Raw genomic sequence first — 26,202 nt, forward strand, 5'->3', positions numbered from 1 at the left:
GAGTGAAGATGACAGATCTAACAACGACGGATTAATTCGTACTTCAACATTAGGACATGCAGACACTGAGGTACTTGAATCCCTGTTCATTCAAACAGCAATTAAAATGTTTCCAAAAACAGATGATGGAAGGAACAAGTGGATTAGTGTGTGATAGAGCAAAGTTCAAAAAGTTCCAAATGAATCGTTATCGCCACACAAATGGACCTGCAAGCCCCATAGTCCCAGAAAAGAATGTCAATGGAGTGTTAAGGATGACGTTTTAATGGTTAGTGGTGCAGTCCAGTCCAGTGAGAGATTTATCCAGATACATTGACTGTGTGTTAGGCCTGTGTTAACTTGACTACCTGTGCGCATGGACACCAATAGAAGCTTAGCTGCCACACCAAAGAAAATGGTTTGGAGATATATCTGTGATGGTATTGGCAATATAAAATATGCTGTATTTTTGTTTTTAAATCTGTAAAACGGTGATTAGCTGCGGTCACTTTGCTGTATGTCGCCAATAAGATTATCTGATCTGGAGAATTTTAATGGCCACAGATTTCAACATAATTTTACAATATTTTGTATTATTAATGAGTAAGAAGTAACAGTTAAGTAGTTTGCTCTTTTTTTAATTGAACTGGTCAGACTAAGGTTTGTGTATGGAAGATATATGGTTGATATAAGATTTACGTATGGTAGCTATATATATGGTTGATATAAGATCTGTGTATGGTAGATATATGGCTGAGATAAGGTTTGTGTAAGTAGATATACAGTATGGTTGATATACTGTATGTGTAAGTAGATATACAGTATGGTTGATATACTGTATGTGTTTTAACTTCTAGATCTGGATAAAACTTCCAACCATGGACAGGCGATGAGGCCCATATGAGAATGGTGAGGTAGAGTGGACAGTGAGGAAACAAATTAAAATGGCAGATTACGGTTGCACACCCGTCAGCGTGGGAGTTAGCAATACTCACACATAAAAGGGGCACAGATCGTCCTCTGGTGCACAAGCAGATCTAGAAGGTGAAGAGGATTTTATGGGCTAACATACTGTACTGAGAAGTTTAGAGTAGAGCAAGCAGGACTTGAGATACTGAAAATAATGGTGCCCCACACTTTAATGTAGCTTCCCTCGAATACATGGAGAAAATACAATTTAGGAAAGTGAAGGGCATTAGTCAGTTGTTCAAATTTCACCATTGAGCATCTATGCTAGCACAGTCCAAATGCTGTAGTCCAAAAGCCTTTCTATAGTACTGAAAGTCCGACCTTAATGTAGCCGACAGTATTCAATTGGTGTTCGTCAGAAATATTAAATGTGCAGTACCAGACCAAAGTTTGGACACACCTACTTATTCAACGTTTTTTCTTTATTTTTACTATTTTCAACATTGTAGAATAATAGTAAAGACATCATAACTATGCAATAACATATATAGAATCATGTAGTAACCAAAAAAGTGTTAAACAAATCAATATACAGTGGGGCAAAAAAGTATTTAGTCAGCCACCAATTGTGCAAGTTCTCCCACTTAAAAAGATGAGAGAGGCCTGTAATTTATCATCATAGGTACACTTCAACTATGACAGACAAAACGAGAAAACAAAATCCAGAAAATCACATTGTAGGATTTTTAATTTATTTATTTGCAAATTATGGTGGAAAATAAGTATTTAGTCAATAACAAAAGTTTATCTCAATACTTTGTTATATACCCTTTGTTGGCAATGACAGAGGTCAAACGTTTTCTGTAAGTCTTCACAAGGTTTTCACACACTGTTGCTGGTATTTTGGCCCATTCCTCCATGCAGATCTCCTCTAGAGCAGTTTTGGAGCTGTTGCTGGGCAACACAGACTTTCAACTCCCTCCAAAGATTTTCAATGGGGTTGAGATCTGGAGACTGGCTAGGCCACTTCAGGACCTTGAAATGCTTCTTACGAAGCCACTCCTTCGTTGCCTGGGCGGTGTGTTTGGGATCATTGTCATGCTGAAAGACCCAGCCACGTTTCATCTTCAATGCCCTTGCTGATGGAAGGAGGTTTTCACTCAAAATCTCACGATACATGGCCCCATTCATTCTTTCCTTTACACGGATCAGTCGTCCTGGTCCCTTTGCAGAAAAACACCCCAAAGCATGATGTTTCCACCCCCATGCTTCACAGTAGGTATGGTGTTCTTTGGATGCAACTCAGCATTCTTTGTCCTCCAAACACGACGAGTTGAGTTTTCCATCTGACCATATGACATTCTCCCAATCTTCTTCTGGATCATCCAAATGCTCTCTAGCAAACTTCAGACGGGCTTGGACATGTACTGGCTTAAGCAGGGGGACACATCTGGCACTGCAGGATTTGAGTCCCTGGTGGCGTAGTGTGTTACTGATGGTAGGCTTTGTTACTTTGGTCCCAGCTCTCTGCAGGTCATTCACTAGGTCCCCCCGTGTGGTTCTGGGATTTTTGCTCACCGTTCTTGTGATCATTTTGACCCCACGGGGTGAGATCTTGCGTGGAGCCCCAGATCGAGGGAGATTATCAGTGGTCTTGTATGTCTTCCATTTCCTAATAATTGCTCCCACAGTTGATTTCTTCAAACCAAGCCGCTTACCTCTTGTAGATTCAGTCTTCCCAGCCTGGTGCAGGTCTACAACTTTGTTTCTGGTGACCTTTGACAGCTCTTTGGTCTTGGCCATAGTGGAGTTTGGAGTGTGACTGTTTGAGGTTGTGGACAGGTGTCTTTTATACTGATAACAAGTTCAAACAGGTGTCATTAATACAGGTAACGAGTGGAGGACAGAGGAACCTCTTAAAGAAGAAGTTACAGGTCTGTGAGAGCCAGAAATCTTGCTTGTTTGTAGGTGACCAAATACTTATTTTCCACCATAATTTGCAAATAAATTCATAAAAAATCCTACAATGTGATTTTCTGGATTTTTCCCCTAATTTTGTCTGTCATAGTTGAAGTGTACCTATGATGAAAATTACAGGCCTCTCTCATCTTTTTAAGTGGGAGAACTTGCACAATTGGTGGCTGACTAAATACTTTTTTGCCCCACTGTATATTTAATATTTGAGATTCTTCAAAGTAGCCACTCTTTGCCTTGATGACAGCTTTGCAACCTCTCGGCATTCTCTCAACCAGCTTCACCTGGAATGCTTTTCCAACAGTCTTGAAGGAGTTCTCACATATGCTGAGACACCAGTCTCAACGTCAACAGTGAAGAGGCGACTCCGGGATGCTGGCCTTCTAGGCAGAGTTCCTCTGTCCAGTGTCTGTGTTATTTTGCCCATCTTAATCTTTTCTTTTTGTTGGCCAGTCTGAGATATGGCTTTTTCTTTGCAAATCTGCCTAGAAGGCCAGCATCCCGGAGTCGCCTCTTCACTGTTGACGTTGAGACAATGTTTGCAATGTTCTGTGAAGGAAGTAGTACACAGAATTGTACGAGATCTTCAGTTTCTTGGAAATTTCTCGCATGGAATAGCCTTCATTTCTCAGAACAAGAATAGTCTGACGAGTTTCAGAATAAATGTCTTTGTTTCTGGCCATTTTGAGCCTGTAATCGAACCCACAAATGCTGATTCTCCAGATACTCAACTAGTCTAAAGAAGGCCAGTTGTATTGCTTCTTTAATAAGCACAACAGTTTTCAGCTGTGCTAACATAATTGCAAAAGGGTTTTCTAACGATCAATTAGCCTTTTAAAATTATAAACTTGGATTAGCTAACACAACGTGCCATTGGAACACAGGAGTGATGGTTGCTGATAATGGGCCTCCGTACGCCTATGTAGATGTTCCATGAAAAAAATCTGCCGTTTCCAGCTACAATAGTCATTTACAACATTAACAATGTCCACATTGTATTTCTGATCAATTTGATGTTATTTTAATGGACAAAAAAGTGCTTTTCTTTCAAAAACAAGAACATTTCTAAGTGACCCCAAACTTTTGAATGGTAGTGTATATTGATTTGTTTAACACTTTTTTGGTTACTACATAATTCCATGTGTTATTTCATAGTTTTGATGTCTTCACTATTATTCTACAATGTAGAAAACAGTAAAAATAAAGAAAACCCCTTGAATGAGTAGGTGTGTCCAAACTTTGACTGGTACTGTATACAAATTTAGGAACTAAATTTGATCACCCTTTTGATTGATACTGTATACAGATGTAGGATCTTAATTTGATCACCCTGTTGCAGGAGAACTTTTCTGCAAGGCAGAACATTTAAAACTTGTAGTTTTAAAGGGTTTAAAAGGGTTTCTGAAGTTTGCGATTTCAACTTTGAAATTTCAGAGTTGATTTTCCCTCACGAGAAATGTATCAACCCCTGCAAAAATGTCCATTAATTATAATTCACATAATAATTCACATTTCCTGTAGCTGCAGGATTATTTTCCTGCTGTAGCAAACTGGCTCAAATTAAGATCCTACATATGAACATTCTATCATGCTTTGCGTGGCACAACTTTTAAGTGATATTAAGGTGGTCTATGACTCACAACACTGGATTACAATGACCTTTCCTAAGTGAATTGTTAAAATTAAACTGAGCTCCTCAACACACTCTACTGCATTATAATGTTTACTACACATTCATTGTCAGGTGTTGTTTCTGAGGTATGCATTTTAGTCATCTCAATTCAGTTCAATGAAATGTGTATTTGCTTCGGTTAAAACAGTTAGCTGTTGTGTGGGAGATGTACTAGGAGAAGATAATATTTCTACGAGAGGTTCAAAACAAATTACATTAATGGGATCATTTGGCACAATTTACTCAAATGCAAAACACTACGAAGCTTAACTCAATGCTTGACTTGCTCATAATTGTAGACATAGGCTTTAGAAAAAGCCACCAAATCATTTACATAACAAAAAAATAAATATTCCACATTTGATCAAGAGGCATTTAGTGTGATGTCAGGCACCATTTATCTGATTGTATAATCGTGTGTCTATGTAAAAGTCCTCTCTGACTTTTACATTGTAACATCAAAAAAGTGTGTGTATATGTGTAGTGAATCTAGGGATAATATATTTGAGGTGAAATCTGCCCTGTATGTACAGTTGAAGTCGGAAGTTTACATACACCTTAGCCAAATACATTTAAACTCCGTTTTTCACAATTCCTGTAATCCAAGTAAAAATTCCCTGTCTTTGGTCAGTTAGGATCACCACTTTATTTTAAGAATGTGAAATGACAGAATTATTTTTTTAATTTTATTTATCCATTATTTTACCAGGTAAATTGACTGAGAACACGTTCATTTGCAGCAACGACCTGGGGAATAGTTACAGGGGAGAGGAGGGGGATGAATGAGCCAATTGTAAACTGGGGATTATTAGGTGACCGTGATGGTTTGAGGGCCAGATTGGGAATTTAGCCAGGACACCAGGGTTAACACCCCTACTCATACGATAAGTGCCATGGGATCTTTAATGACCTCAGAGAGTCAGGACACCCGTTTAACGTCCCATCCGAAAGACGGCACCCCACACAGGGCAGTGTCCCCAATCACTGCCCTGGGGCATTGGGATATTTTTTTTAGACCAGAGGAAAGAGTGCCTCCTACTGGCCCTCCAACACCACTTCCAGCAGCATCTGGTCTCCCATCCAGGGACTGACCAGGACCAACCCTGCTTAGCTTCAGAAGCAAGCCAGCAGTGGTATTCAGGGTGGTATGAATAATAGTAGAGAGAATGTCACGCCCTGACCTTAGTATTCTATGTTTTCTGTATTATTTTGGTCAGGGTGGGTATGCTTGTTTTTGTCATGTCTAGGGTTTTTGTAGATCATGTTTTTTTGTAAGTCTAGGTAATTGTAGGTCTATGGTGACCTGAATTGGTTCCCAATCAGAGGCAGCTGTTTATCGTTGTCTCTGATTGGGGATCCTATTTAGGTTGCCATTTTCCAGTTTGGTTTGTGGGTTATTGTCTATATGTAGTTGCATGTCAGCACTTGTTATAATATAACTTCATGGTCGTTTTGTTATTTTGTTAGTTTGTTTAGTGTTCTTCGTGTTTCTTTCTTCATTAAAAGGAAGATATATTATAATCACGCTGCGCCTTGGTCTCCTCTATACGACGAACGTGACAGAGAAAGATATATTTCAGCTTTTATTTCTTTCATCACATTCCCAGTAGGTCAGAAGTTTACATGCTACCAAATACTAATTGAGTGTATTTCCTTTAAATTGTTTAACTTCGGTCAAACATTTCGGGTAGCCTTCCACAAGCTTCTCACAATAAGTTGGGTTAAATTTGGCCCATTCCTCCTGACAGAGCTGGTGTAACTGAGTCAGGTTTGTAGGACTCCTTGCTCACACACGCTTTTCAGATCTGCCCACAAGTTTTCTATGGGATTGAGGTCAGGGCTTTGTGATGGCCACTCCAATACCTTGACTTTGTTGTCCTTAAGCCATTTTGCAACAACTTTGGAAGTACGCTTGGGGACATTGTCCATTTGGAAGACCTATTTGCGACCAAGCTTTAACTTCCTGACTGATGTCTTGAGATGTTGCTTCAATATATCCACATAATTTTCCTACCTCATGATGCCATCTATTTTGTGAAGTGCACCAATCTCTCCTGCAGCAAAGCACCCCCACAACATGATGCTGCCACCCCCGTGCTTCACGGTTGGGATGGTGTTCTTCGGCCTGCAAGCATCCCCCTTTTTCCTCCAAACATAACGATGGTCATTATGGCCAAACAGTTCTATTTTTGTTTCATCAGACCAGAGGACATTTCTCCAAAAAGTACAATCTTTGTCCCTATGTGCAGTTGCAAACTGTAGTCTGGCTTTTTTATGGCGGGTTTGGAGCAGTGGCTTCTTGCTTGCTGAGCGGCCTTTCAGGTTATGTCGCTATATGACTCGTTTTACTGTGGATATAGATACTTTTGTACCTGTTTCCTCCAGCATCTTCACAGTGTCCTTTGCAGTTGTTCTGGGATTGATTTGCACTTTTCACACCAGAACGCATCTCCTTCCTGAGCGGTATGACGGCTGTGTGGTCCCATGGTGTTAATACTTGCGTACTATTGTTTGTACAGATGAACGTGGTACCTTCAGGCATTTGGAAATTGCTCCCAAGGATGAACCAGACTTGTGGAGGTCTACAATAATTTTTTCTGAGGTCTTGGCTAATTTCTTTAGATTTTTTCCCCATGATGTCAAGCAAAGAGGCACTTCGTTTGAAGTTATGCCTTGAAATACATCCACAGGTACACCTCCAATTGACTCAAATTATGTCAATTAGCCTATCAGAAGCTTCTAAAGCCATGACATCATTTTCTGGAATTTTCCAAGCTGTTTAAAGGCACAGTCAACTTAGTGTATGTAAACTTCTGACCCACTGGAATAGTGATACAGTGAATTATAAGTGAAATAATCTGTCTGTAAACAATTATTGGAAAAATGACTTGTGTCATGCAAAAAGTAGAAGTCCTAACCGACTTGCCAAAACTGTAGTTTGTGAACAAGAAATTTGTGGAGAGGTTGAAAAACTAATTTTAATAACTCCAACCTAAGTGTATGTACATTTCCGACTTCAACTGTATATGCAGTATTTGGGATATTTTAATTTAGGCCTATAGTGAAACCATATAAAACAGGTTTCCAAGGACAAGGTTTCAAAATATTGAACATATTGCATAGCCCGGGTCCTTACCCCATGTCTGGCCCGATGAGGGAGTGTCTCCGGAGCATTGCGCGGGCCTGTGTATTGGTCAGGTTGGCCGTGGGCTCGCCGTTGATGGCCAGGATGAGGTCCCCCACCCCCAGACGGCCGTCTCGGCTGATGGAGCCTCCGTGGATGATGCTGCGGATGTGCATCCCCAAGCCATCCTTGACGGCGCTCACGGTCATTCCTGTAGGTAGATACAAACACAACATTCTCAAAGACCTGAAACCTATACGTAATACATTCACCCACATTTATGTGTAATGTGTTCAATCTTTAATCATGTGTTAATAATGTTGATGCGCTGGAGATCCACATAGATAATATCATAGTTAATATCCAACAACCTTAACAGACAGAAAGACCATAATGCAACAGATATTGCATTATTTACATAAAATTTTAAGTTATAAAGATGAATGATTTATTATTAAAAAGTGAACGCTGTTCTCTTCACAGCAATTTCTCATCAGGGCTGACATTTAGAAAAATAAATATACAGCATATTGCCAAAGTATTAATACAAACCGAGACTGGAGTTGCCCTTGACAACAGTGATTGTCCTTTCAAAATTACTCCCAGTGGTTATAATCTTGTCCCCTTCCTCTTTGGACTGCTTTACAGATGGCTCATCCCCCTTGAGAACGACAATACAATAAAAAGTATTCATTAATCACATTTCTCTATATTTTCTATGGTACAAAATCCAAAAACGAATAATTGTGACAGAATGAGATTGAGTTTAAATTATAAAATATTTTCTATGGAGGACGTTTTGGTACAAAATGTAAATAAAATTAAACAATTGTGACAGAATAAAATATAGTTAATCTAAACTACCAGTGAGGTTACGTGGGAACGATTAGTAAGGGCCAGGGAATCAAACATACAAGGTAAGGAAGGGGTTTATCTTAAATTATTTTCTGTTATGCCATTACCTTCAGCATGTAATACCTAGAAATTAGATTCTAGTAAAAAGTAGAATGTTTAAAACTGGTTAGCCAAAAGATATTAGCCATTATTCTCGTAAATCCAATTAATTTCACATTGGCCTGTGATGAGTCGTACTGTATTTCAACATTTGTTAAACGTAACTTCTTGCATTTCAAGTTCCTGATGACCAATTTACACATGATTGTTTGATTATGAGGCACAGTTAATGACATTTGATGGCAAACCGACAGATGGCACAGCTCTTTAGATGAAGGCTGGTTTACCTTCATTAAGCCTTCCATCTCCCCTATGTCCGCAAGGGCCATGGCGGACTCCACCGGAAAACGCAGAGACTGCATTGGCTCCCCCAAATCATTCAAACCGGGCTCGGGGTCAGTGTACGGACTGTACGAGTTCGACAGATCCGACGGCTCCAAATGGGTTAATTGATGTGCCAGGTACTGATCGGAGCTAGCTAGTGTGTTGTCAATCATTAGGGTGTGACTTCCAATACTCCTGGGCAGGGGGAAAGCGATAGGATTCTCCTCCGGGGAAAAGGGTTCAGTGTCGTCTGCGAGGCAGGACAACGTCACGAAGGGATGTTCGGTCAACAAGTCCAGACGAGCACTCCGCTATGTAGGTAAAACAAACCAGACGAGCCAAAATGGAGGTTACACCTCGTTAGTTTCACAATCACTCAACTGGGGGGTTTTCGTCTACCTCGGTCGCCGTTCTGCACTCCTCGTAATGAGCCATTGAAAAGCCATCAGTGACAGATGGGGAATAGCGATAATTACAGATGATCCTGTTTTAGAGTGTGCGATGCACCAAATATCTCTTTATTATCATCCTAGATATATTTCATGAGGCCCGGACTGTGCTGCAATGAATCTCTTCAGCGATTCCTTAAGCATCTGAGATGGCAATATAAAACTTGGGAAAATAAATCCCTGGGAGAGCAAACTATTTGGAAGAACTGCAACAAGCAGAAATGCTGAGAGCAGGACTGAAGCACGCAACAGACCATTTAATTCTAATAGGGTAGTCATATCTTGTTACGGTGCAGTGCAGTATATAGGTAGATACTAATCTAAAAAACACTCAACCATTCATCCGTAAGTAGTCTGGGGCCAGTACTCCAAGACAAAGCTCTACAACAAAAACAGGCAACATACAGTACATGCAAAGGGGTTAACAACAAAATAAACATTGTGTCACTTCAATATAGCTGCCAGTTTGAAGAAGGTAAACAATTATAGATAGCACAGTACTTCTAATGTCAACCTTGTATGGTAGAATAAGCAACTTATTTTGATTACGTGAGGGGTTTTCTTAGTGAAAAAGGCAGCAGCTTGCAATTGCTCCAATGACATTGAAATAAATGACATGACCATACTGATACTGCTTTTGCTTTGAAATAAGCTTTCTAAAATTGCTGACTGTAATGGCTTTAAAATTGACTTAGCTAGCCACAGTGCAAGTTTGTTGGCCTACCTTGGGTGTGGAGGACTGCAAGATCATCTGGTAGGACAGGTCAGCGCTGCAGGTGCTGCCATGGAGGGCAAGCATGGATGCCTGGAAGGTGTCATCCTCCTCGCCAGAGAAGCGATGCGCCAACACCCTCTCGTCGGTCAGGTCTACCTCATTGGAGTCAATCTGCATTAAAGAATGTCAATGTAGTGAATTGGATGGGGAATATGTCTCTCTATGCCATGGATGAGCTATCCAATCATGGATAGCTGTGTGGGTGCCATCAGAGCCATTTCAAAAGGATATATTGTTTTTTGTTGCTCAAATTTGATTAGTTATGAATTAAATTCAATTCCCTTAATAGAGTATTTTAAAGGACGCATTTTAGAAGTCACAATGGTTACTTTGTGTCTAATTTTGATTGGTTGGTTTTTCCCTTGTCCCTCAATTTCATTGATTAGTTTGACTTGTCCCCAACGGCAACTAACCAATGCAGGCTCTGCCCAGAAACGGTGGCCCTCTGCTGGCTCCTCCTCTCTCTCTTTAACCAGCAGAGTGTTGAATATAAAAGAACAGATTCCCGAAAATGACGACGGACTGCCCTCTTCATTGTATGGCTGTGGAGAGAGGGCTGTAAATGGAAAATATCCGGAAATTCTCAGAAAGAAATACTGAGGAAATTCCAATCATTGTCTACAAATTCACAAGCCAAATTTTATTGGAGTTGTTCAATTTTTTAGTTGAGGTTGTTAGTAGCGAAAGGAGTGTGAGTTTTATTGGTTTGATTTGGTCTCCATGGTTTGGTCTCTACTTTTGTAATAGTTTGGTGACAAGTTGTACTTGGTTATTTGATTTCCAAAGGACTTCAAAAGAGATAATTTCTTGGAGTTTGCCACAGATTGCTTTAAATGGACCGTTTGATCTTGATTGTATCTAGCGCAATGCCCGGCGAGCAAGAGATATAGAGAAAAGAGGGAAAGATTGGAGAAGCTATTAGAGGCTTATACCAGTCAAACTCAATTTTGTGAAGCAATATAACAAAAATGCCACTCCCCCCTCCCTAAAAAAAAAAAAAAACACATTCCAGGAGCTGCAGGAAAGCTCGATACCTCCACAGAGGCTTCACAAAAACACTGTAATCCACCGGACATGCAACAACCTTGACATCAGAGCCAGAACTTACTGTATGTTCTCATCATAATCTAATGGCAAGCCCAATAGAGAAATATAACTCTGAAGCTGAAAGAATGCAACCAATTTTCACAGAAAGACTAGATAAGCAATCCCTCAGGTGGTGAATATGTTTGTAGGAAAACCCTTATTTTGACAGCTGCCTCAATGCATTTATGTACACGGACTCCAAGGTGCCTCAAAATGCAATAATAAAGCAATATGATACAAAAGGCAGAGATATTTGTGCTGCCTTATGCTGTTGTCAGGGAGCTTGGAGGTGAGTATGTCAGCATTAGCATGTGGCCTAACTCTACTGTCTCAGCATGAAAAATTCAACACATCTGTAAGATGAGCCCTCATTATTGGGTGGCCACACACCGGAGAGAAAACGCACACAAATGCTGAGCGCGCACACACACACACAAACGCTCACATACAGTGAGCTCCAAAAGTATTGGGACAGTGACATGTTTTGTTGTTGTGGCTCTGCACTCCAGCACTTTGGATTTGAAATGATACAATGACTATGAGGTTAAAGTGCAGACTGTCAGTTTTAATTTGAGGGTATTTTCATCCATATCGGGTGAACGGTTTAGAAATTACTGCATTTAGTGTACATGTTCCCCCCATTTTAGGGGACCAAAAGTATTGGGACTAATTCACTTGTGTGTATTAAAGTAGTCAAAAGTTTAGTATTTGGTCCCATATTCCTAGCACGCAATGATGACTTTTGGTCCCCTAAAATGAAGGGACTATGTACAAAAAGTTATGTAATTTTAAACGGTTCACATGATATGGATGAAAATACACTCAAATTAAAGCTGACAGTCTGCACTTTAACCTCATAGTCATTCTATCATTTCAAATCCAAAGTGCTGGAGTACAGAGCCAAAACAACAACGGTCACTGTCCCAATACTTCTGGAGCTCACTGTACATATAAAACATGCACACGCACACACACACCTCACTAGTCTCTCCATAGGACAGACCTCACAATAGGGTGTCCTTACAGGTAGTGGTTTGGCCACCCCAATGTGGACCTTGCCGATGTTAGCCCCCTTCAATGCCTGGACAGCGTCCTCCAGACTGGCGTTGTCCAGGTTGGTGCTGTTGACGAACATGAGCCGGTCACCTGGCAATAGCCTGCCATCCTGTTCTGCCACTCCTTCAGACACCAGAGAGCGAATCACAATCACCGTCTTGGCAGGATCCATTGGGTCCTACGACAAGATCTGTGTCAGTGATGTCAATGGATGCACTCAACAGATAATCCAATACACCAACAAGGACGGAGATGTATCATTCACTTTTATTTGGAGGATTTGTTTATTCTGAATGTTCTGTAAATCACAAGTTATTACTTTTAACAAAAATAAGAGTAAGCAACTTAGTTTCAATCTACATGGGAAAAAACAGCGCATTGCAGTGTATTGAGTCACTTATGCTATTTGTTGAACTTCATTTCCAGGAGGGCAACGGCCCTAAAGCTCACGTGACCACTTCCTCCCAAAGTAAGAAGACAGGAACGACCCACAACAAAAGCGTATCATTCCTATGATAATCACTCCCATAATTCCAAATCAGAAATCCCACCTGGTAGTCCAAGATGCTGAATCCCAGTCCGCTCTCACCCTTCTCCAGCTCAATGTCCTGTATCTCCGTCTCCCACATGGCCAAAGGAGCTCCGAGTGTCTCATCCGTTACATTTTCCCTCGTCGCCACCCCCTCAGAACCTTCGAAAACCAGGAAACTGCCGAGGTCTCCCTGTATCTGCAGAGATAAACCCTCGATATCATCCCAGCACACGCATTCCTGACTCACTCCGAGCCCATAGGCTGCTGGTATTCCACTAGTACCGTTTCATAAGATCTTTGGCAGCACATTAAAGGGAATCTTTGGATGCTAAGCAGAAGTGCTGTATGCTTTTTTTTTCTTCCTGAACTGAGGCATCTGATGAGCTGAGGAGAATTCCAAAATCCAAATGCAGGTTTCCTTTGTGTAGCTCCCTGGCTACTATTGCCTGTATCTCATGTATTGTCACAGTACCGGAGGTATTACTTTAGATGGATTGGTGTTAATAAAGAGTCAGCGTCCTTCCTAATCCTAAATCTTAATCCATCATCATTGCCAATCTGGAGGCCCGGCAGAGCATTGAACAGACTGTGTTAAACTAATGGATGAGGGTGGATGAGTGAAGTAGGAGGACTTACTGATGTTGATTCCCAATCAGCCATTGAATATCAAGGGGTGGGGGAAAACAGTGTTTACTGTATGCTACTGTATGTCTAACACCCACCATTTTGTGAAGGACTTTCTGGCTTTACCTTCAATTTTCAAATCACTTCCTGAACAATTCACTTGCTGAAATGAACAAAGTATATGACTGAATTGAAATCTGAATTGACCCCAAACATGCATGTTATATTGCATTATGTTTAGGCTAGTAAGCATTGACTATGCTATGACAGTTACTGGAACACTGACAGTTAAAAAAATACACTATGTAATAATGGTAATGTCAACAGCATCTACAGGTAACAAAATAAAGGAAACACTTGAGTAAATGAGGGATAGAAAGTATATTTAAAGCAGGTGCTTCCACACAAGTGTGGTTCCTGATTTAATTGAGCAATTAAAACATCCCATCAGGCTTAGGGTCATATATACAAATGCCCAGTTGCCCATTATTTTGGCTACCATGGCTAGAAGAAGAGATCTCAATGACTTTGAAAGAATGGTCTCAAAGCTGCATAGGGGGTTTAAAGTGTCAAATCAAATTGTATTTGTCACATGTGTCAAATACAACAGGTGTAGACCTTACAGTGAATTGCTTACTTACAAGCCCTTAACCAACAATGCAGTTAAGAAAAATAAGTGCTAAGTATTTACTAAAATAAACTGAGGGTGAATGCAAATAGTCCAGGTAGCCATTTGATTCGCTTTTCAGGAGTCATATGGCTTGTGGATAGAAGCTGTTAAGAAGCCTTTTGGACCTAGATTTGGCACTCCGGTAATGCTTGCTGTGCGGTAGCAGAGAGAATGGTCTATGACTAGGGTGGCTGGGGTAGACATTTTTAGGGCCTTCCTCTGACACCGCCTGATATAGAGGTCCTGGATGGCACTCTGTAGTGCCTTGCGGTCCAAGGCCGAGCAGTTGCCATACCAGGCGGTGATGCAACCAGTCAGGATGCTCTCAATGGTGCAGCTGTAGAACTTTTGAAGGATCTGACGACCCATGCCAAATCTTTTCAGTCTCTCCTCTCCTATATCAGTCTCCTCTCTCCTCCTGAGGAGGAATAGGCATTGTCGTGCCCTGTTCACGACTGTCTTGAACAGCAAGGAACTTGGACACTGTATAATGAAACGCGTTGCCATTAATTTGTTTTAGATTCGCTTTGTCTTGTGGGGTATGTACAGTTGAAGTCGGAAATGTACATACACCTTAGCCAAATACATTTTTTTACCCCCTTTTTCTCCCCAATTTCGTGGTATCTAATTGTTAGTAGTCATCGCTACAACTCCCGCACGGACTCGGGAGAGGCGAAGGTCGAGAGCCATGCGTCCTCCGAAACACAACCCAACCAAGCCGCACTGCTTCTTAACACAGCGTGCATCCAACCCGGAAGCCAGCCGCACCAATGTGTCGGAGGAAACACCGTACACCTAGCGACCTGGTCAGCGTGCACTGCGCCAGGCCCGCCACAGGAGTCGCTAGTGCGCGATGAGACAAGGATATCCCTGCCGGCCAAACCCTCCCTAACCCGGAGGACGCTAGGCCAATTGTGCGCCGCCCCATGGGCCTCCCGGTCGCGGCCGGCTGCGACAGAGCCTGGGCTGGAACACAGACTCTCTGGTGGCACAGCTAGCACTGCGATGCAGTGCCTTAGACCACTGCGCCACCCGGGAGGCCCAGCCAAATACATTTAAACTCAGTTTTTCCCAATTCCTGACATTTAATCATAGTAAAAATCCCTGTCTAAAGTCAGTTAGGATCAGCACTTTATTTTAAGAATGTGAAATGACAGAATAATAGTAGAGAGAAAGATATATTTCAGCTTTTATTTATTTCATCACATTCCCAGTGGGTCAGAAGTTTACATACACTCAATTAGTATTTGGTAGCATTGCCTTTAAATTGTTTAACTTGGGTCAAACATTTCGGGTAGCCTTCCACAAGCTTCCCACAATAAGTTGGGTGAATTTTGGCCCATTCCTCCTGACAGAGCTGGTGTAACTGAGTTGGGTTTGTTGGCCTCCTTGCTAGCACACGCTTTTTCAGTTCTGCCCACAAATTTGCTATGGGATTGAGGTCAGGGCTTTGTGATGGCCACTCCAATTCCTTGACTTTGTTGTCCTTAAGCCATTTTGCAACAACTTTGGAAGTATGCTTGCGGTCATTGTCCATTTGGAAGACCCATTTGCAACCAAGCTTTAACTTCCTGATGATGTCTTGAGATGTTGCTTCAATATATCCACATAATCTTCCTACCTCATGATGCCATCTATTTTGTGAAGTGCACCAATCTCTCCTGCAGCAAAGCACCCCCACAACATGATGCTGCCACCCCCGTGCTTCACGGTTGGGATGGTGTTCTTCAGCTTGCAAGCTCCCCCCTTTTTCCTCCAAACATAACGATGGTCATTATGGCCAAACAGTTCTATTTTTGTTTCATCAGACCAGAGGACATTTCTCCAAAAAGTACAATATTTGTCCCCATGTGCTGTTGCAAACCGTAGTCTGGCTTTTTTTATGGCGGTTTTGGAGCAGTGGATCCTTCTTTGCTGAGCGGCCTTTCAGGTTATGTCGATATAGGACTCGTTTTACTGTGGATATAGATACTTTTGTACCTGTTTCCTCCAGCATCTTCACAAGGTCCTTTGCTGTTGTTCTGGGATTGATTTGCACTTTCGCACCAAAGGATGTTCATCTCTAGGAGACAGAACGCATCTCCTTCCTGAGCGGTATGACGGCTGTGTGGTCCCATGGTGTTTATACTCACGTACTATTGTTTGTACAGATGAACGTGGTAACTTCAGGTGTTTGGAAATTGCTCCCAAGGATGAACCAGACTTGTGGAGGTCTACATTTTTTTTCCTAAGATCTTGGTTGATTTCCCCATGATGTCAAGCAAAGAGGCACTGAGTTTGAAGGTAGGCCTTGAAATACATCCACAGGTACACCTCCAATTGACTCAAATGATGTCAATTAGCCTATCAGAAGCCATTACATAATTTTCTGGAATTTCCCAAGCTGTTTAAAGGCACAGTCAACTTAGTGTATGCAAACTTCTGACCCACTGGAATTGTGATACAGTGAATTATAAGTGAAATAATCTGTCTGTAAACAATTGTTGGAAAATGTACTTGTGTCATGCACAAAGTAGATGTCCTAACCAACTTGCCAAAACTATAGTTTTGTGGAGAGGTTGAAAAACAAATTTCAAATGACTCCAACCTAAGTGTACGTAAATTTCTGACTTCAACTGTATGGGTGTCTGAGCTGTAGGTTATTTGATTATGCAGACAATCTGGAATTGTCTATAGTTAATCTCTCATCAACACTCAACCAGGAAAGACTGCCATGTATGTTGTTATTGTTAGTTCTATATGTGCAGTTAAGGGGAACGCGTACTGCGCTGCTTGGAGCCAGATACAGCTTTGCTAGGTCTTTCTTTGCTGCACTTTACTATATTACTGGACAATAATCAAGATGGGACAAGACCAGAGCCTGAATAACTTGTACAGTTGATTTGTTTAAAAAATGCAGAACATCTTTTTAACAGACATACCCCTCCCGATCTTCACAGCAACTTTGTCAAAATGACTTGACCATGATAATTGACCATGCAATGTTATACCTAGGAGTGTAGCTTCCTCAACTCACACCCGTTATGTTCAACTCCAGTTGAGGTTTAGGTCTTAGAGAATGTTTTGAACCATATACAATGCTTTTAGTTTCAGATGTAATTAAGACCAGTTTGCTGTTAATGACCCATTCTGATACTGACCATAACTTCTTATTTAGAATTTCTGTGAGCTCACTGCCTTTGGGTGCCGACATGTAGAGTGTGGAATCATCAGCATACATATTCATTCCAGCTTCATGTAAGACCAGTGGCAAATTATTTGTAAAAATATAAAAGAGTGAAAGGCCCAAGGCAACTGCCCTGAGGAACATCGCACTGTACATATCTGATGTTAGAAAAGCTTCCATTGAAGAACACTCTCTGGGTTCTACTGGATAAATAACTCTCCAACCATGCGATGGCAAGTAATGTAAATCCATAGCAGGTGAGTTTTTTCACTAACAACTTATGATCAATAACATCAAAGCAGAGTGGGGAAGTACCTTCATTTTAGGTTCAGTAGCAAATTCATCCAACCCTGGTTGGCCAGAATCCCTGTCACTCTTCAGGAGAGGGGCGGGCCTACAGCAGGCCATGTAGACACAGACAGGCAGCTCCTTCAGAATGCTCACCACTTCCTTGTGGGTCTCACCAATCAGGGATATTCCATTGACCTGAGAGGGGTGGGCACACACATCCAATGGTCAACACTTATGTTGAGTCACTCATGCCAGGATTCAATCCGATTAAAGGTTATAGGGCATTGCTGTTTTTAAAGGCAATGTTCCCACGCTTGCAGAGATCCTATTCAAGGTAAACTCTACATATATCCAAGGAATTTAGGCACCTTGATATCAGTGGTAGAAGAATTTGTGCACTAAGTAAGTTCCAGGCTAACGGTTGTTCACCATATTCTCGCTATTGGCGGTGTCCCTTACTTCGAGCAGTTCGTCCCCACTGAAGAGTTTCCCACAGCGTCCCACTGGCCCCTCCGGCAGAACGGAGAGGATGTAGTGGTGCCCGCTGTTGGCATCCAGACTGATTCCCAGACCACTGCTCTCACTGAACTTCTCCACCTGGGCAACCTGTCATGGGCATGGGCACAACTCAGTTGGCACAAAAATACTATGAAGCTTTTTCGAAAAATTATGCTTTCGCACATCTTATGAAATTGTCCTATAATGGTCAGCATTCAATTTACGTAGTGTGGCAATATAGTATAATTTTTTTTAACGAACAATGTTTTTATTTACAACACATACAATAATGTTTTTATTCTGCAACCAGTGCTTTTCCATCTATACAATTGCAATATAATGAGTAAAACAGGAAAAAGTACAACCATGTATCATTTAGTAAAGATAGGCTGTGTTTGGGTGGATGTTACTTCTGTTAACTCACCACTACTTCGTTGCTGGGGCCGAGAGTCTCCTGCCACTTCTTCTTCAGCTCCAACTCCTCATCCTCTGTTAGCTTTGCATCTTAAAAACATCAACATACCATACACTGAGTGTACAAAACATTAGGAACACTTGCTCTTTCCAGTGTATAGACTGACCAGGTGAATCCAGGTGAAACCTTTGATCCCTTATTGATGTCACCTGTTAAATCCACTTCAGTCAGTGTAGATGAAGGGGAGGAGACAGGTTAAATGAGTATTTTTAAGCCTTGATACAATTCAGATGTACCCTACAGTTCAAAAGTTTGGGGTCACTTAGAAATGTCCTTGTTTTTGAAAGTGGGAGGCCCCGGTGCACAACTGAGCAAGTGGACAAGTACATTAGTGTCTAGTTTGAGAAACAGATGACTCCAAAGTCCTCAACTGGCAGCTTCATTAAATAGTACCTGCAAAACACCAGTCTCAATGTCAACTGTGAAGAGGCGACTCCAGGATGCTGGCCTTCTAGGCAGAGTTGCAAAGTAAAAGCCATATCTCACTGGCCAATAAAAAAATAAATAATAAGATGGGCAAAAGAACACAGACACTGGACAGAGGAACTCTGCCTAGAAGGCCAGCATCCCGGAGTCGCCTCTTCAATGTTGACGTTGAGACTGGTGTTTTGCGGGTACTATTTAATGAAGCTATCAGTTGAGAACTTGCGAGGCGTCTGTTTCTCAAACTAGACACTAATGTACTTGTCCACTTGCTCAGTTGTGCACCGGGGCCTCCCACTCCTCTTTCTATTCTGGTTAAAGCCAGTTTGCAATGTTCTGTGAAGGGAGTAGTGCACAGCATTGTACGAGATCTTCAGTTTCTTGGCAATTTCTCGCATGAAATAGCCTTCATTTCTCAGAACAAGAATAGACTGACGAGTTTCAGAAGAAAGTACTTTGTTTCTGGCCATTTTGAGCCTGTAATCGAACCCACAAATGCTGATTCTCCAGATACTCAACTAGTCTAAAGAAGGCCAGTTGTATTGCTTCTATAATCAGACGACAGTTTTCAGCTGTGCTAACATAATTTCAAAAAGGTTTTCTAACGATCAATTAGCCTTTTAAAATGATAAACTTGGATTAGCTAACAATGTGCCATTGGAACACAGGAGTGATGGTTGCTGATAATGGGCCTCTGTACGTCTATGTAGATATTCCATTAAAAATAAAGCAGCTGTTTCCAGCTACAATAGTCATTTACAACATTAACAATGTCTACACTGTATTTCTGATCAATTTGATCAAAAAAAGTGCTTTTCTTTCATTTCTAAGTGACCCCAAACTTTTGAACAGTAGTGTATGTGTTCCATTCAGAGGGTTTAAGTGCCTTTGAACAGGGTAGGTGCCAGGCGCATCGATTTGTGTCAAGAACTGCAATGCTGCTGGGTTTTTCACACTCAACAGTTTCCCGTGTGTATCAAGAATGGTCCAACAACCAAAGGACATTCAGCCAACTTGACACAACTGTGGGAAGCATTGGAGTCAAGGTGTCAAAAGCGTTCCCTGTGGAAAGTTTGACACCTTGTTGCCCCGATGAATTGATGCTATTCTGACGGTAAAAGGGAGTGCAACTCAAAATTAGGAAGGTGTTCCTAACGTTTTGTACACTCAGTGTAGACTTAAATAGAATGACGTTTAAAGTACATTCAACCAACTACTATGTCCCATCTGATTGATTCAGACTCAATGAGTCACAGCAAGCGGTAGGCTACAGTTAGACATCTCCAAACGCACTACTTGAAAGAGTTTACGCGTTACTTTAAGAACCACTTCAAAGGATCTTTCATTTACCCTTTAATGTGAAGAGAATCTGTATATATATTATGGAGAAAACATACAGATCCTTATGTTCTACATGCACATTATATTTGAAATATGTGGTAACACTTCATTTGGATAGTCCATCTGTAGACGCTCAACAAACTATCAACAGACGATCGAAACAACGTCAACAACATTTTTGCTGAATTACAACAGGGAAAACATCTATAGACATCCATTAATAGTTTGTTGAGCATCTACAGATGCATTGGTTCAATCATTTTGAAATTCACAGTAGCCTCAAACCAGTCCTCACAACAATAGCATACTTTAAAACAGATTCCAATCCATTAGCTATACTTAGTAAAGGACCCCAGATAACAGGGGAGTGGATTCACTTACCGTCTCTGGTGTTCTCAGTTAACTGATCCTTCACGTTGGTGACATCAGATTCCCCACTCAATGCCTGGTACTGTTTCTTATCTGCACCGGGGTACACAATATATACACATCAATACACACATACACACTTGTAGTGCTCTTGGTTAAGTCATCTTGCTCCCAGCCCAAACATGGTGGTTATGATGGCATGGGTTGTGCATTGTGTCTTGTATGGTAAAGACACACACGCATCAGAGGTCTGCTTCAGTTAGTCCTGGTTCCAGCTCCGAACATGCTGGCTATGTCGTCACGGATTGTGTTATTATGGGTAGTGTGTGTGAGTGTGCACAAGTGTGTGTGTGCATGCACATGTGTATTTGTACTTCTAGATTTATGTGTATTGTTGTGTTATTTCTAAACTTATTTTTAAACTTGGATTAGCTAACACAACGCACCATTGGAACACAGGAGTGATGGTTGCTGATAAATGGGCCTCCGTACGCCTATGTAGATGTTCCATAGAAAATCTGCTGTTTCCAGCTACAATAGTCATTTACAACATTAACAATGTCTATACTGTATTTCTGATCAATTTGATGTTATTTAAAAAAAAAAAAAAAGGAAATTTCTAAGTGACCCCAAACTTTTGAACGGTAGTGCATATATGCACTGTGTTTTGCTTGAATATAGACTACTGTGATTGGAGGTATATGTGACTGTCAATCAAAGATGCAGTTGTCATGGTCATGTTCATTAGGGCACGCCATTGACAACATTTTAAAATGCTTTGCAGCGGAAAACGCAATAGAGTGTGTTTTTTAATTGGACAAATCCAGGTAGTTTCTCCCTGTTTAAGTCAGTTTTTTTCAATTTCCTGCCTAATGAACATGGCCCAAACCCTTTGTCTACAGGTACCTTGAGTGGTGGCGTCCACAACATCCGTCCTCTCCAGTGTCGTGTCTCTGCCACCTGGGGTTGGTGAGACTACGATCACACTGGGCACCACAGCGGCGGGTGGGATATCCTCTGGACGGAAGCCTCGCCTGATCAGCTTCAGGTGAACTGTCTGGCTTGTGTGTCTCAACACCTCCACGGCCTGCTGGTTGGTGTAGCCCTGGATGTTATTACCGTCCACCTGCAGGGGGCGATCATTCATGTCATGATTATGGATACATCATGGAGTTGAATAGAGTGCTTAGAGTGCTCTTCTTTGCATCTTTGTCATATTGGCTTCTGTGACAGCATGGAAAGCGTCAATGAGATCTTTCTCCATACTTAAACAGCCTTTATGGCACGTGAGTCGTCTATCCAAGTCTATGGGATACATTCTCAGGACAACACACGAATAGGAAAGCAAGCTCACAGGCACACCCATACCAGGCACACCCATACACACAGAAATAGTCCCAGCCAATAGACAAACCTACATCACAAAAAGAAAATAAATCATGATGGAAGATTTGCTCAGGCTTCAAATCCATTAATTTATTCAGGATGTAACACAAAGGGTTTTGCATTAATAGTAAATGCTCAATTTAGGGTCATGACTAGGGTTGTGACGGTCATGACATTTTGTCAGCCGGTGATTGTCAAGAAAATAACTGCCGGTCTCACGGTAATTGACTGTTAATTAACATGACATTTATTTTGCATTTCCTGGCTTCCACGCATAGTCTACAAGCCAGTCATTCAGACCTTTGGAACATCTACATTTTAAAAAGTCTAATAAATCAATGTAATATAGCCTATACCATCCCAATAAATCCATAATGTATTTTAGACAGGTCTAAAGAAACATGATATAAAGAAAATGTAGTCTATTTCAGAAGAACAGAATAGTATACTCGGAGTTGTCCTTATGTTGGGACCTGATCTGGCTATGCCATATGGCTGTGGGCTACACTAGTTCATTTAGCAGGCAAGATTTGTTTAGAATTCCGTGGCATTAATTTATAGTATGAAGAACACAATTGAACATAGCTGAATAAAATAGAAAGGATATTTTCTCCAAAAGATTTGAGGGAGTGCACACATGCGGCTATTCTGTGTTGAGCAGTTAACATAGAAACAGGTCATGCTATATGCTTAATTTATAGTTCTTTATGCAACTTTAGTTGTGATCAAAACATATAGCCCAACGTTTGTATTTTTAACACATTCTAAGGCTGCATTATGCGACTCTAATGATGATTTGAAAAAAGTTGCATGTAAGGCATGAACTCTGTTTTGTTATTTGCGCAGGCTGCACACATTTCATCAGTCTCTCATTCACAATTTGCCAAGCAATTTCCGGGCGGCATCCCCTTTGTAATGCCCCCTAAAAAAATCCATGCCTTTTGCGGCCAGTGGCCGTTGTGCGCTTGGGACGAATATAATAATTCCCTTTTCCCGCCTGCGTGCTCCAAAGCACCTCTAACTCACATGGCTGTCTAAGATAGCTACATTCTTATTAGCCAATGCAATCACGTGATCGGGTCTTTCACACAGGCTACAACTGAAGACAGACAAATCCGTGACGCAACTACCTCACGAAGCTGGTTGAGAGAATGCCAAGAGTGTGCGAAGTTGTCATCAAGGCAAAGGGTGGCTATTTGAAGAATTTTAAATATAAAATATACATTGATTTGTTTAACACTTTTTTGATTACTACATGATTCCATATGTGTTATTTCATAGTGTTGATGTCTTCACTATTATTCTACAATGTAGACATTTTTTTTTAAATAAAGAAAAACCCTGGAATGAGTAGGTCTGCCCAATCTTTTGACTGGTACTGTATGTGTGAAATTTGTTTTGATTTAGAATGGACCATTTTCATGCACCTGTCTCGAAAATAGCGAATGGAGGACGCTTTTCCTGTGGTTCATTTTCAATGCCAGCCATGTAGGCTATACTCCTGTTGTAAAGAGAAGCAATGTGCTTAAAATTAGAAAAGTTGAGAAATAAATATAGTAGGCCTGGCCTATAGAAAGCTGATGGGATAATACTATTTTTAATAGAGGCCTTCACTCTGTTTTCTCACTCAATCGCATAGCCTATAGAAATGTTGCGCAACATGAGCTAATGGGCTCCCATTAAGTATTTGATTAGATTTTTGATTACATTTGCATTGATGTCAGAGTGATTAGAGGTAAAATAGAATGTTGAGTACCAGGCAGTTATCAAGTTTGGTAGACTACTAATGACCATCAGCAGCATCAGAGCTTGGAGAAGCCTAATTACCGTGACTAAATGGTCACGTGGAATTTGACTGCCGTCATGACTCGTGACCGCCGGTGTGGCGGTAATACGGTCACCGTAACGGCCTTGGAACAGTGTGTATAAATCTCAGCTGAAGATAAATTATTCAAATATGGGAGATTAATATCTCCCCACATTATCTATAGATAAAGCTCCATATTATTCCAAATGAGAGAAATATCCTTGCACACTTTATTTTATACTTTGGCATGGAATTGAAATTTACATAACAGCTGATAAAAAATCTGAAGGGTGTGGCTTGGGGTGGTCTAGCGCTTAGGGCAGCTAGTGTTGGCTTAGGTTCCAATCTGGCCTACTCCACAATCTCTATCCATCTTTACCCACTGTCATCCTCCATCACTCTATCTGTTCAAGTCAGAAAGTGAAAATATATATTTTTAAATTTACAATAACCAAAAAATGAAAATAAAAAAAAGAGTTGAGGATAGTCTAAGACACTTACGGCTATGATCTGGTCCCCAACATGGATCCGGCCGTCTTGCTCTACCGCACTGTCTTTAGTTATACTTTTCACGAAAATACCAGAGGGCTCTGAAAATGGCAAAATAGACACAATGACCATGTGTGGATAACATTCTTAAAACAAGCAGTATCCTTTATACAGTACAAGAGACGCCCTTTAACACTCAAACTGGATCTGCAGTTTGAGTGTTCTAGAGAAGTCAGAAACACTCACAATTTCCCGAGAAGAGGCAGTGTCACTACAAAGCTCTTTGCTCCAGACATTCCATGGGACTCTTTAAAGTAAATTCCTTCCCAAGTGGTTTCATTCCATCCCAAGGAGAGTGAATAAATTAGAAAATAAATAAAACCAAACTATTTCCAGTAGTAAACAATGCTGCCAAGCCTTACCAGAATTTTTGTCCCCCACATAGCCGGCGATGGTGATTCCCAGACCCTGGGCGTTCTTAGTCAGCCCAACGTCGAACGCTTCGGCCTCCTCTTCCTCGTATCCCTGTGAAGAGAAAGAGGAAGAGTGAGTCAGCTTCTACATTCTACAAAATGGCCGACAGAGAGCACAGTGGAGAGGGCGAGTCGCGGGTGCCGAATTCCCCCAATTCCACGTGCTGTTACCAATTTACCAAGAAGCATTCCTCACCTATGCATCAACTCTGTCAGCCAGATGAGTTATGTTATTTATTTGATGAATGTCAACTAAAAATTGCAATCAAGCAATGGGGTTACAGAGACTGTGTACAGAGAAGAATATACAGTCTAGTTTGGGAGTGTGAGTCATGGAATGTTGATAAAGTTCATGGTTAATACTGCTTGATAATGGACAGCGAATTCCAGTTGTTAGCCTTTTGGAACATTGTGACTTCGCAGGCTGAGTCACAGATGATGTTACGTGTCACAAATTATTCTCATTGGATACCTATCTCTGAGGAAAAGAGAGCTGTAACAAAAGAGAGACAGAACCATGTGCCCTTAATCCTAGTCATTAGTAAATATAACATTTTAAGGAAACAAACCTAATAAAACCACCTCATCTTCCCCCTTTCCCCCCCTACCCAACCACCCACACGATTGTCTTGTCGTACCTGTTGCTCTGTGACCGTGGGCAACACCATTGGGACGATGGCGGTCTCCTCTGGAGGGCCTCTGGTGATGACCAACTTCACTCGGTTACCACACTGCCTCAGGACCTGGACCAATCACAATACAACTGAGACCAGCATTACACACTAAATACTGTACTTGTCACTTAGGGCTATACTGTATAGAACCATGGAAAAAGCAGGACAATGGGGATAAAATTGAGAAGTTTTTGTCAAGACTCAATGTCATATGTCTAAAAGTCTCAGACAAGTCTCATTATCAGTAGTCAATTCAATACAAAACTCAGTACCTGAGCCACCTGCTCACTTCCCATGCCATATAGGTCAGTGTCCCCAATCTTGAGGATGTGGTCCCCACTGCGCAGATGCCCATCCTAAGTACAAGGTATGAAAGTTGGTTATTACTAGTAGGTATGGCTTACAAAAACCAAGATTCCCCACTGGGCACAGATGTCAGTTCAACATTTATTTTTTATAAGAACTTGGTTGAGATGTCAACTAACGTGAATTCAACCAAAAATGTCACCCTGACATTGGATTTAGGGAAATCCTTACGCTGAGGACTTCTTGCAAATCCAATCAGTTTTCCACGTTAATTCAACGTCATCACATGGATTTTTTGTTGTTGTTGAAATAACGTGTAAAAAAACATTGATTAAAACTATTTTTGCCCAGTTGGTTCCTGCTGGCAAATCCTCTA

At 41.2% G+C, this 26,202-nt stretch overlaps 1 protein-coding gene across 1 annotated transcript in view; it reads right to left on the reverse strand.

Moving 5' to 3' along the window:
* LOC120030235 (multiple PDZ domain protein-like) overlaps window positions 1-26,202 on the reverse strand; it is a 60,817-nt gene that overhangs the window by 25,115 nt on the left and 9,500 nt on the right. Inside the window, 16 exon segments of the mRNA XM_038975582.1 lie at window positions 975-1,016; window positions 7,671-7,869; window positions 8,211-8,319; window positions 8,900-9,247; window positions 10,110-10,271; window positions 12,271-12,480; window positions 12,854-13,030; window positions 17,610-17,780; window positions 18,045-18,191; window positions 18,508-18,587; window positions 20,704-20,784; window positions 21,598-21,817; window positions 24,386-24,474; window positions 24,796-24,898; window positions 25,485-25,589; window positions 25,793-25,876. Of these exon segments, the coding sequence (XP_038831510.1) occupies window positions 975-1,016; window positions 7,671-7,869; window positions 8,211-8,319; window positions 8,900-9,247; window positions 10,110-10,271; window positions 12,271-12,480; window positions 12,854-13,030; window positions 17,610-17,780; window positions 18,045-18,191; window positions 18,508-18,587; window positions 20,704-20,784; window positions 21,598-21,817; window positions 24,386-24,474; window positions 24,796-24,898; window positions 25,485-25,589; window positions 25,793-25,876 (2,327 nt within the window).

This window comes from Salvelinus namaycush, chromosome 36 (genome assembly GCF_016432855.1).
Source record: "Salvelinus namaycush isolate Seneca chromosome 36, SaNama_1.0, whole genome shotgun sequence".
NCBI classification, from domain to species: Eukaryota; Metazoa; Chordata; class Actinopteri; order Salmoniformes; family Salmonidae; genus Salvelinus; species Salvelinus namaycush.